The 14097-nt window shown below is 55.0% G+C and overlaps 1 protein-coding gene across 1 annotated transcript; it reads right to left on the bottom strand.

Annotated features, from left to right (window-relative positions):
• Positions 1–9197: 9197 nt before the first annotated feature.
• C1H11orf96 (chromosome 1 C11orf96 homolog) lies at positions 9198–10618 on the bottom strand. Its single transcript, XM_043909839.1, has one exon. It carries the CDS (start codon positions 10236–10238, stop codon positions 9867–9869), a length of 372 nt encoding a protein of 123 aa, XP_043765774.1. The 5' UTR covers positions 10239–10618; the 3' UTR covers positions 9198–9866.
• Positions 10619–14097: the final 3479 nt, after the last annotated feature.

The following is a 14097-nucleotide window of genomic DNA, read 5'->3' as shown; positions in this document are numbered from 1 at the left end:
GTTGGAGGGAAGTGCTGTGCCTCTGTCTCCCTATCTTTACAGGACGGGGTTGCAGGTCTGGTCTCGGCCCCTGCTGCCTGCCCACACGTCCCCGAGGGCCGGGGTTCTCAGTCTGTAGGTGCTCCAAGGCGATCCATCAGGGTCTTTGGTAAACTTCAGCAATCAAAGCTGGGAGGGCTCCAGGGATAGAGGGGAGGTGATCTGCCCGAGGCCACAGGTCAAGGAGCAGAGCTGGGTGAGCGTCTGCTGAGTCCTAAGCCACTTCCATCTTCCCTGCCCCCACAGCTGGACCACATCAGGGGTGGGAGAATGGGAATTTTCCTACTGTGGGAACACCTGCTCTGATCAGTTTGGTGGAGGGCACCCCGCACTCCCTCCCCGGCTCTGCTATGGACTGAGGGAAAGGCCTCTGTATTTGTTAGGTGAATCCAAAGAGATTCAACAGGAAGGCAGTGGTTTAGGGAAGATCGGAGTCCATTTCTCTCTCAGAGAACGGCCCACCCTGAGTCCACATTCCGCCTCCTCAGGCAGCTCCCGGTCCTGTCCTGAGGTCCCCAGCACCGCCCTCACGCTTGGTCACTGGCGGGCCACAAGAACGCCCACATTTGTCTTTAGGGGCAGGACAAGAGCCACGTGCCCGCCGTCTTAAGGCCCAGGCCCGGCGTGGCACGTGCCACTGGCTTGCTCCTTCTGGAGCACTGAGCACGGGGCCCTGCTCACCGCGAAGAGGGGAGACTGCAGCCTGGCCCTGTGCCTGGGAAGATGCAGAAACAGATTTCACTGGTCTACGGGCGGCCGGCATCCACTGCTCATCTGGCTACTAGGTACCCCTTCTTCCCACAACAGAACACACGCACGCCCTCTCTGAGGACATGGATCCCAAACTCCCGTCTGGTTACACTTTCAGATCAAAGTGCAGCAGACCTGGGGGAAAAGGAAATCCTCTCCGGGGCCCCACATGGCTCCTCACGGTTCACGACAGAAACTGCGAGACAATGCGTCTGCCCCTTTCCCACCACCCCAGCCACACCTCTGCCCAGCTGAAACAGAGCAGTGGGAAATAGGAAATAGGAAAACCGTAACACAAACTCCCATGTGGCAAAGGGAAGCAGGGAAACATTCAGAAGTCGCTGGTGCGTGCATGCTTGTGCTAAGACGCTTCAGTCGTGTCCGACTCTTTGCGACCCCATGGATGGAAGCCCACCAGGCTCCTGTGTCCATGGGATTCCCCATGGGATTCCCCAGGCCAGAATACTGGAGTGGGTTACCACACCCTCCTCCAGGGGATCTTCCCGACTCAGGGACAGAATCCGCATTTCCTGCATTGCAGGCAGACTCTTTACCGTCTAAGCCACCAGGGCAGCCCCGGCTGGTGCGTAGAGGTAGGTGCGTAAGTTCTACTGGCCTCAATGGTCAGGACTTGCTCTGGCAGAGGAAGCTAATCTGGCCAGCCCGGTTCTGGAAGAGTCTCTTTTCCCCCATCTTCTGTGGCTACTATTTAACACCTGATGCAGGTGTTAAATAGTTTGGCCTCCTTGAAGGTTTCTTTGGGGCTCACACAATCATAATCACAGGCCAACTGCTACTTGCCTTGGCAATTCTCTCAACAAGCTTCTGGTCAAGGTGCTTCTAGCTGATTCCAGGGGCCAAGAATCATACCCAAAGATGTTTTCTGAACATGATTCTGAAAGCAGTTTTATTTCACTGTGGCCTGCTCTGGTCCGGCCCTCTTGAAACAGGCTGGAACCTGGGACCTGAGACCCTTTGCTGCAGTACTTGCACCTGGACAAATGTCTCCCCAAGTAACAAAATACAAAGCAACTATAAGAGACTAAAAATAACTGCATGCATGTGCAGGGGGGGCAAATTACGGACAAGATACAAAAAGACCAAAAACACCCCAACACTGCCACTTTGGAGGAGCCAGACGCAAAAGCAGGGTACTACTATGCATGCCTGCTTCACATAACCAAAGAGGTTATGTGAACCAAAGAGGCAGGCAAAACACCTAAGCCACCCCTCCATCCCAACCTCGGGCCACATCCCTACCCTCACCCCATATTCGGAACCAGCTTACCCCACCCCCATCAGCGAACAAGAAGGAAGAGAATCTGCTTCTAGCTGCAGCAAGAGCCCCAGTAAAACCTTGCCTGAATTTCTGGTCTGGGCTCTGGTCAGTTTCTATTGAATCACAGAGGCCAAGAACCCTCCTCAGTAATGCTCTCACTCAAATCTGGGCTGTGTGGGGTAGCGGAGGGGAGGAGCGGGGAGGGGAATGTGGATTCTCCCACAGTAAGTTTGAGTGGGCAGATGATATCCTTAGGCTAACCTGGCTCCAGGGAGAGGCTTCCTGGGTGGCCTTGGAGAAAGGCTCTGAGCCTCATCAGCTGACTTCCTTCTGCGTGGGTTACAAAAAGGGGTGGCTCTCGCCCCTGTGAGGTCCCATGTTTCTAGATACTCCCTATTCTTCCCCATCACTCATGTCTTTCTTATAATAATTTGCTAAAAGCCACAGAGGATAGCAGACGCATGCTAACATTCCGGCTCTTTCCAACCGCTTCTCCTAGAGCTGTGCGCTCGGTCAGTACACGATCAGCCTTCCAAAATGTCATAAACGTGATTTTTCCAAATGCTCTTCCAAAGTATAACGAGGGACTCTAACTCTCCAGCCTGTAATATTTATACCCTCCCTACATCCAGCAAAATCGCTCAGTCAATGCCTTGCACTGTAGGGTTTTGTTTCTTTTTTAGGACAGCACCCCAGTGCCATCACTAGTTTTTGTTTATTCAGGGTAAGGTAAGGTTGCCATAACAAAGGGACCCAATAATGATTTACTGGCTGAAAGAAGATGGCAGTGTGTCTTTCTTCTGTGTCACAGTCCATGGTGATCATTCCAGGTGGGCAGACTCTCGAGTTCCATGAGGTCATACAGGGGCTTGGGGGTCTTCCCTCTGTTTCTCTGCCATCCCCTAGGCCACTGGCCTTGTCGGCTTGATCACGGGGTTGCAGGCACATCCATGTTGTCGCTTGCAGGAAAGGGACAGAGAACATGGGGGTGGGATGGGAGGAGGGTACGTATTAAGGCCGATGCCTGGAGAGAAACACACTTTTCTTCCCAATCTATGTCATCGGCAAGAAACCTACCTCATCGATAGACCTAGGGACAAGAGCATCCGGGACACAGCGACCGTCTGCGTGCCCGGGAGGAAGCAGGACATCAATGCTGGCGGACAATTAGCAGTCTCCACTGCTAATCGGAGGCTGGGAGCCGAATGGGCAGGTGGCCACTGTGTGAGTCACGTGGTCTTGAGATTAGGCTGAGAGGACTGTCCTCAGGGCCCCCCTCACCGCACACAGACACACAGGCCACAACTGTTCTCCGTCCAGAACCACAGGGTGAGCAGACCTCCCCACACGCCTCTGTTCAGCAAGCTTTGCCATGCCCCTACAGTTCTCTCTCCGATGATGCCTGCCACCCTCTCTTGTGCCAGCAGGGGCCTGAGGGAGACTCAGGGCAGGCCCCGAACCTGCTGGGAGATGGAAGCAAGTGCCTGCCCAGGTTCTCTGGGAAGCAGACGCCAAGCTGGGATTAAGTGTGCAAGGCTTCCATTAGGAGGCGGGCTGGAGTGACATGAAACGCAGAGGGAGGCAGAGCGGGCTGGGGACGCCAGCCAGCAGGCTGCAAGGCAAGCGTGACCCTGAGAGAAGGAGAGAGAGACAGGGTGTCTGCGGACGGCCCTGCAGTCTGAGACGGCTTCGGCAGAGCCATCGGGAGGTCCTTGAGCTGAAGTCCAGTCCAGTTCAGTTCAGTTCAGTCGCTCAGTCGTGTCCGACTCTTTGCGATCCAATGGACCGCAGCACGCCAGGCTTCCCTGTCCATCACCATCTCCTGGAGCTTGCTCAAACTCATGTCCATTGAGTCAGTGATGCCATCCAGCCATCTCATCCTCTGTCGTCCCCTTCTCCTGCCCCCAATCCCTCCCAGCATCAGGGTCTTTTCCAATGAGTAAGCTCTTCTCATCAGGCGGCCAAAGTATTGGAGTTTCAGCTTCAGCATCAGTCCTCCCAATGAATATTCAGGACTGATCTCCTTTAGCATGGACTGATTGGATCTCCTTGCAGTCCAAGGGACTCTCAAGAGTCTTCTCCAACACCACAGTTCAAAAGCATCAATTCTTCAGCACTCAGTTTTCTTTATAGTCCAACTCTCACATCCATACATGACTACTGGAAAAACCATAGCCTTGACTAGATGGACCTTTGTTGGCAAAGTCCACCAACTGAAGTCCACCAACTGAAGTCCACCAAGAAAGAAATCTCAGGTCTCCCAGGAACTGGGAGGATTCTGCCTTAGAATCCCAGCCACCTGCAAAGTTGTTGGTGGGGAGCACGTCTGGGGGGAGGGGCCCAGCCTCAGCCAAAGAAGGAGATGGATGGCAAAGCCAGAGCTGCTCTGTTCTGGCCCTCCATCACCAGAGGCTGCCACAGGACAGTACGGTAAGAAGTTGGGGATCTAGGAAGAGAACAGGCTTCAGAATACAAAAGACAAGACATGTCATAATCCAGCTCGCTACTGACTAGCTGTGTGGCGTTGGGCAGGAAACTTAACCCCTCTGATCCTTAGTTCTCTCCTCTGTAAAATGCCTGGGAAAGGCTGAATTCAGAGTACCCACTGGAGGTCCTCTCCCCTACCATCTTAAAGCAGGTTGTGGGCCTAGGGGCTACCCCAAATGTGCTCCATGCTGGAGGACTCCCAAGTCCATGCTGCCACTGTCCAGCCACTAGTCATGTCCAACTCTGCGACCCCATGGACTGCAGCCCGCCAGGTTCCTCTGTCCATGGGAGTTCCCAGGCAAGAACACTGGAGTGGGTTGCCATCTCCTACCCCAGGGGGTCTTCCCGACTCAGGGATTGAACCTGTGTCTCCTGCATTGGCGGGCGAATTCTTCACCACTGAGCCATCTGGGAAGCCCCCCATGCCCATAGCTGACCTTGACTCCCTGGGATCAGACAGCCTTTCCCTCTCACCAACGCTCCCCCGCCCCTTACCGCCCACCAAGCAGACCCGAAGTGGCACACGGCGGACTGCAGAGGCCAATCTGGCTTTTAAACAAGTGCAAGAAAAACACCCTAGGAAATATCACCCCCAGGGCCAAGAGAAATGTTTAGAAGACGCTGCCGGCCAGGGCTGGGATGGCAATGTGCTACCTCCTCTGGGCTCCAGCTTGTTTGAAAACCCGTCACCCAGGCTAGGGCTGCAGGCTAAAGCCCAGGTGGGGCGGGGAAGGAAGCAGCGTCTCCTTGGACAAGCCTGTAAATCCAGACGGCTGTAAAGCCAGACGGCTGGGCAGGCTTCCACCCGGCCCTGGCACACGCACGTGCAGGCTCCCAGCTCCCAGCGAGGCGCTTTCACCTGGGTTTTCTCTCTCCTGAAAGCCCTATCCTCCAGAGTCCTTCGGATGTCGCCTTCCCTCCCCTCTACTCTCCATGGATCCCGCTCTCGCCCTCTCCAAGGGTGGCCCCGCTTCTGCTCAGTCTCGTGACATTTTCTGGCTCCTGACTCTGTATTTCCCCATCTCTCTCTGTCTCTGCGTTTCCCCGAGGGCCTCATTCCTTCCCATCTTTCTGGTTCTCATGCTCTCTTGCTCCCTCAGCCCATGTCTCCCTCTCTTCCCTCCTCTCCCACTATCTGGCTTCCCAGCCCAGCCCAGCCCAGCTCCTCGGAGCCGTGTGGTGTCCTGGATCACACAGGGGGGACCTGAGCCCTAGATGTTGCACAGGCACCTCAGAGAAGCCCCTCCTGTCTCCTTCTTCCTTCTTCCCCTGAGCAGAGCAAAGATGTTCGGAATCAGAGAGCATCCCCAGTGTAACGCGGAGGGCCCAGGCACCCAGACCCGGCCTGCTTGCTGCCTCCACCACATCATCCCCATCTCCTCCCCTTCTCCCTGTCACTACTGCTTCCAACTTCTTTCTACACTCAGTCCACGTGGCGCTAGTGGCAAAGAACCCGCCTGCCAGGGCAGGAGAGCTAAGAGACATGGGTTCAATCCCTGGGTTGGGAAGATCCCCTGGAGGAGGCCATGGCAACCCACTCCAGTGTTCTTGCCTGGAAAATTCCCATGGACAGAGGAGTCTGGCGGGCTACAGTCCATGGGGTCGCAAAGAGTCGGACACAACTAAGCGAGTTAGCACACCTGCGCGCACACTCAATCCTTAGAACTAAAGTCAGTTATAGGCAAAACTAAGAAACCGGAACAATCACTTCTATACCAAAGAGTGGGAAATTAGCTTAATTAAATCTGGGGTATCGATTCAATGTGCTAAGTTGCTTCAGGCGTATCCGACTCTGCGACCCCATGAACTGTAGCCCACCAGGCTCCTCTGTCCATAGGATTCTCCAGGCAAGAATACTGCCTAGGCATGGAGGGTTGTCATGCCCTCCTCCAGGGGAATCTTCTCGACCCAGGGATCAAGCCCTCATCTCTCACGTCTCCTGCACTGGCAAGCAGGTTCTTTACCACTAGCACCACCTGGGAAGCACATCTATTCAGTAGGATTTTATACAAATCATGATATAGATCAATACTGATATTAAATGCAAATCCAAGTAAGAAAACAAGTGGCTTAAAAAAAATAGTATTGGGGGGCTTCCCTGGCGGTCCAATGGTTAAGAATCTGCCTTGCAATGCAAGGGACCCTGGTTCAATCCCTGGTTGGGAAGATCCCACATGCCACGGGGCGACTGAACCTGCACTCTGGAGCCCGTGAGCTGCAACTACTGGAGCCTCACACCTGTGGTCCACAAGAGAGGCCACGGCAGTGAGAAGCCCGAGCACCTACAGAGAAGCCTCTGCTTGCCACAACTAGAGAAAGACCACGAGCAGCAACCAAGACCCAACACAGCCAGAAATTAAAGAAATATTTTCTTAAAAAATAGTATTTACAGCACAAATCCATTTTGTGAAACATGTATATATGTATACATATGTATATACATATACACAATAATATAGGCATAACCTCCAAAATGTTGACATATTTATCTCGGGGTGGTAGGAGTATGAGTTACTCATTTTTATTACAAGGAACAAACAGTTCTTGGGTAATAAAACATTAGAATAATTTTAAGGCAAACCAGGAAGTAGGCAAGATGAACATCAATCTTCCCCCATGCCCCCTTACTCATTTTAACCCAACAAACTTTTCAGAAGGGACTACTGGGTGTTGGGTCCTGCCAGAGGCTGAGCAAGAACTGGAATGATTACATGTGGTCCCCACAACATTCCCAGGTCCTGGCCAGGATGACTCAAGGAGGCTCTACAAATAGACCTTCAGCTGGGGTATGAGCTGAAGGTGGTGGAGAAGGAGGTTCTCCAGCAGGGAAAAGGGTACTGGCAGGAGCTTGGTGCCCAGAGGGAGACACCTAGCCAGGATCTCGGGCCTTAAGGATGAACCCATAGGAAGGTTGGGGGCGCCTGGCTCTTGAAGAGCAGAAACAGGAACTACTGCTAAAAATGTAAGATAAGATGGGGGTAGGGGCCGGAACAGGATGAGGGAACAGAATGGGAGGAGGTTCTAGGAGGGGCTTCTGAGCTTCAGCCACCCTCCTCCCACCCAAGGAGCTCAAACCAGCCTAGCCAGGGCGGCTGCAGAGACTGGAATCAAAACGTGGATCCATGGCTGCCTCACCACGCCAAATGCCTTGTTCATGCATCCCTGCAATGGACCTGGCCGTTGATGGGGACCAGAGGCCAGTGAATTCCCGGGGCGGGGGCGAAGATGGTGCCAAAGACTACTCTTCCCAAGGCCCTGAGCCTGGCCCCCTCTGTGCGCCAGAGGGGAGAGCATTCTTTCAGACCCTTGTCCTTTGCTCAGTCATGGCGGACTCTGTGCCGCCCCGGGGACTGCATCAGGCCAGGCTTCCCCTTCAGACCCTGTGTGATCCCTTTTTGTCTGTTTTGTTTGCTGTGCCCTCTGATTTTCTGCAGAGCCCCGGACTGCGAGAGCTGCGGTGTGAGAGGTAAAAGGCCGGGCTGATGCCCCGCAGGGCTGGGCTGAGCTGAGCACCAGCGTCCCCTACCACCAGGGGACACCCGAGTACAGACGCGCGGCGACCTGGAGAGACCCGAGTCGTCAGGGCATCCACCCGCTCCGTGTCCCTCCGAACTACTCAGAGGAAAGCCTGGCCTTGGTGGCTCAACGCTGGCGTGACCCTAGAGAGGTGGGCTGGCTGGGGGTCCCAAGTGTGGAGACCTGTTTCCTGAACCAAATGCTGATTATTACCCCCATTACCACCTACTGCCCGGGATGCCGGCCGCTGCTGGAAAGCACTAGAAAGACAAGAGTCGTGTGACAGAAGGAGCACTGGACGGCGAGTCAGAGCTGGCTGCATAGCGCCTGCTCTTCATGTGACTTTTCCCTGTCTGCTGGGTTTGTTTTCTCATCTGTAAACAAAGGCGGGGGAGGGAGAGACTCCGCGGTACCCAAGCGCCCTTCAGGCTCTGACCAAAGACAGATTCCTTGCGGAACCTTGAAGAGGGCAAAGGGAAGAACTGGAGAACAGGACGAACCCACCGAAGCATCCGCTGTTTGCTGCCCCAGTGGAGGGGCGCCGGGCCCCCTCGGGCGTAGGCGACTTGGAGTGCGCGCGCGCGCACACACACACACACACACACACACACACACACACACTCTCGCCCGCTCCCAGCCGTCCCTCGGATCCCACCACCCAGAGATCCCCGCCTGGGTCTCTCATTGCTGGCTCGGGCATCTCTCCCCCCACTGCCTGGAAAGGGCGCGGGGTGAGTGGGGTCTTCCGTGGTGGGTACGGGGCGATGACCCTGATCCTGGTCTCCATGAGAGGTCAGCCCGCCCCAGGCAGGTGCTCTGAGTCCTCACAGCGCCAACCTTCACCTCCCTAGCGGCTCCACCCCGTCCTGGACACTGGTGATGGGGAACAGACCTGGGAGGCAGGAGAGAACTCGGGGCCGGCGGTACCCTGGGGAGGTGGGTCATGGACCCACTGGGGCTGCGACTTCGTCCCGGTGACCGAAGCTGGTTAAGTTACTTCCAGTCGGGGATTCCTGGCACCACCACCCCCCTACCCATTCCAGCTAATTAATCCTCCCCACTTCTCCCCTAGTTTTGGGAACCTGGGCCCTGAAGGGGCCCAAGAAGTCAAGAGCCTTGAGAAATGCACTGTGCAAATATATTGACTTTATTTGTCTCCGTTCGGGAGCCTCACAGACATATCTAGGTAAAAAGATCGTTAAATAAACGCCGTCAGCCATCGCAATGCAAAAATAAATATCAATCCTCCGGCCACAGCGCCAGCTGCGCTGCGCCCCAAGTCCCATCGGCCGCGCCTAACAATTATAAAAGTGTTCAGCGAGAGTGGGTCGGCGTGAGTGTGAACGGGTGTGCGCGCGGGGGGAGGGGGTGGGCACGGTGGAGCGGTGTGCAAAAATCGGGAGTTTCAGACCATCGGACAAGAGCGTGGAGCGACTCTCCGCGAAGCCCCGGGGACCCGCGGCGACTCAGCGCGGGTGCGCCTCCCCGCACACACTCACAGCAGAGTTCGTACTGGGAAGAGTTAAAAAATAAACATTTACAAGGGCAAAGAAAGGCGGCCCCCCCTTCCCTGGCGCCCCGGCTCCCCGGCGCGCGCTCCCGGCGGGGGCGAGCTCAGCTCAGGGAGCCCGGACAAGTTCGCAGTCGGGTGAGGGTCCAGGCGGTCCCCCAACCTGGGTGCTCGGCAGATGGGGAACCCCGAGGTGCCGGGCGCGGGGCCCCCCTCGAGGTTCGCACGCTGGTCCGTCGCGACGCGCCGCCCGGGCGCGCGAGTCCCGGCTGCGGGCGGCGCAGGTCACAGGGCCGAGTCGGAGTCGCTGGAGTCCAGGCTGTTCCTCAGTTTGCAGCCGCTGAGCGGCTCCCTCTGCAGCGACAGGCTCTGCGTGCTGCGGCGCAGGCACTCCAGGCTCTGCAGGAACGACTTCTTGGCCTTCTCCTCCTCCATCGGGGACGCCCCCTCCTCCTCCACCTCCTGGATCTCGTCGAAGGTCACCGGCTGCGTCTTGAAACGGGACTGGCGGGGCCGCCGCAGCCGGCCCTTGCCCTTGGACAGCTTGGCGGGCCGCATGGGCTGCGGGAACTCGTCGGCCAGGCACACGAAGTGCGGCATCACCGCCTGGTAGCTGGAGCAGATGCCCATCAGCTCGCCGGGCTTGGCGGCCGCCATGGCGCGGCCGGCGTCTTCGGGGCCGGCCGGCGGGGCGGCGGGGCTCTCCAGGGGCGGCCGCTGCGCCGGGGCCCCCCGGGAGGCAGCAGCCTGGGGCTCGCCGGGCGGGGGATCCAAATCTGCTGCGGGGTGGCGGCGGCCCTCACGGGCCCGGGTCTGCGCTCCTCTAGAGGGCGGGCGGGCCCGTCGGGGGGCGCGGGGCTCCGGAGCTGGGTGGGGTGGGGGGTGCGCTGCTCCGAGGCGCTCGCCGCCGCCGCTGTCGCCGTCTGCCCCGCGGCGGCCCGGCCCGCCGCTTATATAGCCGGCTCCAGCCCACACGGCTGCGAGCTCGGATGACAGCGAATGCCATTTAAAGCGTGCGCGCCCCGCGCCCTTCCGCCTGACGTCGCCCGTCACTCTGGGAAAGGAGCGGCCCTTTCCCCCCCGCGCCGCCCGCCAACCCGGCTCCGGAAGGCAGGCCCCGCCCGCGGGCGTTCCGGGAGCATCCGAGGCTGCGGAGCGCGCGGCGGGGCCCAGGCGCGGGGCGGTTGGGGAGCGGGGGTCCTGCCCGCCCTGGGATTCCCCAAGTCCAGCCCAACCATGGTGGCCGCGGGGGCGCAGGTCCCCTGCCCCATCCAGCCTCCTAATCCCAGAAACACACAAATCGAGGCGCTCGGTTGTTTGGCCTCAGGTTCTGCGCTGAGCGCGCGCGGGGCGGAGGCAGCTGCCAGTCTTCCTTGCCGCAAGGAAAGCCAGGCCCCACGGGCTCCCCAAAACCAAGTTCCGAGGAAGGACCGGATTTCTCCTTTGGATCCATGCCACCTCTCCTCCCCACGCGCGCACACAAACACACGCACGCAGGCACAGAGGCACGCATGAATACAGACACAACCGAGGACTCCAGGCCACTTCTCTCCCCTAATTGTCTTTATGTCTGTGTCTTCAACTACCTGCACCCTCCAAGTCCCTCGCGCACCCCCATTCATGCTCAGAAGGATGACACTTAGATATGGCACTGACAACAACAATAATGATAACTAACCATCTGGAGAGCTTTACTCCAAGCCAGGCAGGGAGCTGTGTTTTACATATATTATCCCACTTAATCTCCCTAACCGCCCTGTGAGGTAACTGGTATTCCCGCAGTTTTACATATGAGAAAACTGAGGACCAGAGAGGATCAGTAGTCCGCTAGAGACGGATGGAACCGAGGGGTCTGCACTCCAGACTGCAGGCTCTGATTGTCCCCTGCTAAGCGTGGTACCCACCAATGCCCCCAGGGCTTCTAAAAGTAGGTCCCCTGCCTGGGGTTCCCAGACTCCCAAGGAAAAACCCTGAGCATCGTTTTTGACACATGGCCCTGGGGTGCCAGCACCCAGCTCTCAGGGCTGCTGGGAAAGGAGGGAATCATGGACTTGGCCTCCATTCCTTCCATAGCCATTCAACAAAGATTTATTGAGAACCTGCAGGATACCAGCTCAGGAAAGTCCTTGCCCTCATGAAAGTTCCAGTCTAGGGAAGGGGGCAGAGCAGACAATAAACACCCAAACAAGAGATGTACTGGGGGTGGTGTGACAGGGATGCAGATGGAGAGATGGGGGGTGTGGAGGGGTGGGGGTGGGGGTCAGGGGGTGGTCAGGTAAGGCTCCTCAGAGTATTTAAGGTGCTCCCTGAAGGACAATAGTAGCACTATGCTGTGCTGTGCTTGGTCGCTCAGTCACGTCCGACTCTGCAACCCCATGGACTATAACCCACCAGGCTCCTCCATCCATGGGGATTCTCCAGGCAAGCATACTGGAGTGGGCTGCCATGCCCTCCTCAATAATAGCACTATCAAGTGTTTTATAGATGCCACAGCTCTGAGTCTTTTTTTGTGCATTAACTCATTTAATGTGATCACTTTTATTTAATTTTCTCAACAACCCTGGATAATAAAGTACTTTTACTATCCCTATTTACAGACAGGAAAATCAAGGCACAGAGGAGCTAAGCACCTTACCCCAAGGTCACACAGCTAGTAAGCAGCAGAGCTGAGATTCAAACCCAGAAGACTTAGCCCCCAAGACCCGTCGTTTATGCATTCCACTGAAGCTCTTTGCCCCGTGGAGGACAAAGAAGGAACCAGGGTGTGACAAATGGGAGGCAAGCGTTTCCCACAGAAGAACAGTGCCAAGGCATGGACGCAGTAAGGCTTATTCCAGGAAGAGTAAGAAGACTCTTGTGGCTAAAGCAGAGGGGGCAGGGGGCGTGAGAAGTAAGGCCAGTCACAGAAGGCCTTGATGATCATGCTGTGGAGATTGCATTTAAAAAAAATAAATAAATAAAAACAACCTAGAGGGATGGGGTGGGAAGTGGGAGGGAGGTGTGAGAGGGAAGGGACATACGCATACCTATGGCTGATTCATGTTGATATATGGAAGAAACCAACACACTATTGTAAAGCAAGTATCCTCCAATTAAAAATACATTTTAAAATGGGGAAAAAATAAAAGCAGGACTTAATCTTCAAAAAAAATTCTTATTGGAGTACAGTTGACTGAACAATGTTGTATTAGTGTCTGATGCATGGCAAAGTGAACCAGTTATACATCCATCCACTCCTTCTCAGGTTCTGTTCCCATACAGGTCATCACAGAGCACGGAGTAGAGTTCTCTGCGCTGTAGTCTGTCCTCGCTAGTCACCTATTTTATACAGAGTAGTGTGTGTCTGTCAGGAGACTGCATTTTATCCTAAGGCACTGGAGAGTTCTCAGCAGCGGAGCTACATGCTCCAATCTGTGTTTTTAAAATCTTACTCTGACTGCTGAGTGGAGAGGTAGTGGAGAGGGTGTGGGAGGAGAAGCAGGGATCCCACATAGAAGATCATCACATGATCCCCAAATATAAGACACGGAAGACTTGGATGAGAGTGAGGGAAATGGTTAGATCTTGGATTTGTCAGAAGATAGAATTGAGAGGACTCACTGATGGACTGGATGGAGGGAGAGGGGCTGGGGAGGGAGGCTGGAAATCAAGACTGACATCTTTGTATTTGGCCGGAAAAGTTAGATGGTGGTGCCGCTGACTGACAAAAGCAGACTGTAGGGAAGAGAGGGTTGGGGAGGGGAGGGCCCTTGCGGGGTCTGCAGGTTATGCATCAGAGTCCATCACCCACTGGAGTGAGGCCTGAAATGATCATATCAGAATTGTATTATGACACAAAGATAAACTCAAAATGGATTAAAGACCTAAATATAAGGCCAGAAACTATAAAGCTCTTAGAGGAAAACATAGGCAGAACACCCTCTGCCATAAATCATAGCAAGATCCTCTATGACCAATCTCCTAGAGTGATGGATATAAAAACAAAAATAAACAAATGGGACCTAATTAAACTTAAAAGCTTTTGCACAGCAAAGGAAACTATAAACAAGGTGAAAAGGCAACCCTCAGAATGGGAGAAAATAATAGCAAATGAAACAACTGACAAAGGATTACTCTCCAAAATATACAAGCAACTCATGAAACTCAACACCAGAAAAACAAACAACCCAATCAAAAAGTGGGCAGAAGGCATAGACATTTCTCTGAAGAAGACATACAGATGGCCAATAAACACATGAGAAGATGTTCATCATCGCTCATTATTAGAGAAATGCAAATCAAAGCTACGATGAGGTATCATCTCACACCAGTCAGAATGGCCATCATCAGAAAGTCTATAAACAATAAATGCTGGAGAGGGTGTGGAGAAAAGGGAACCCTCTTGCACTGGTGGGAATGTAAATTGATACAGCCATATGGAGAACAGTATGGAGATCCCTTAAAAAAACTAGGAATAAAACTACTATATGACCCAGCAATCCCACTACTGGGCATATACCCTGAGGAAACCATAACT

The sequence above is a fragment of the Cervus elaphus genome, chromosome 1 (genome assembly GCF_910594005.1).
Source record: "Cervus elaphus chromosome 1, mCerEla1.1, whole genome shotgun sequence".
Lineage (NCBI taxonomy): Eukaryota > Metazoa > Chordata > Mammalia > Artiodactyla > Cervidae > Cervus > Cervus elaphus.
This window is presented reverse-complemented; position numbering and strand designations above follow the sequence as displayed.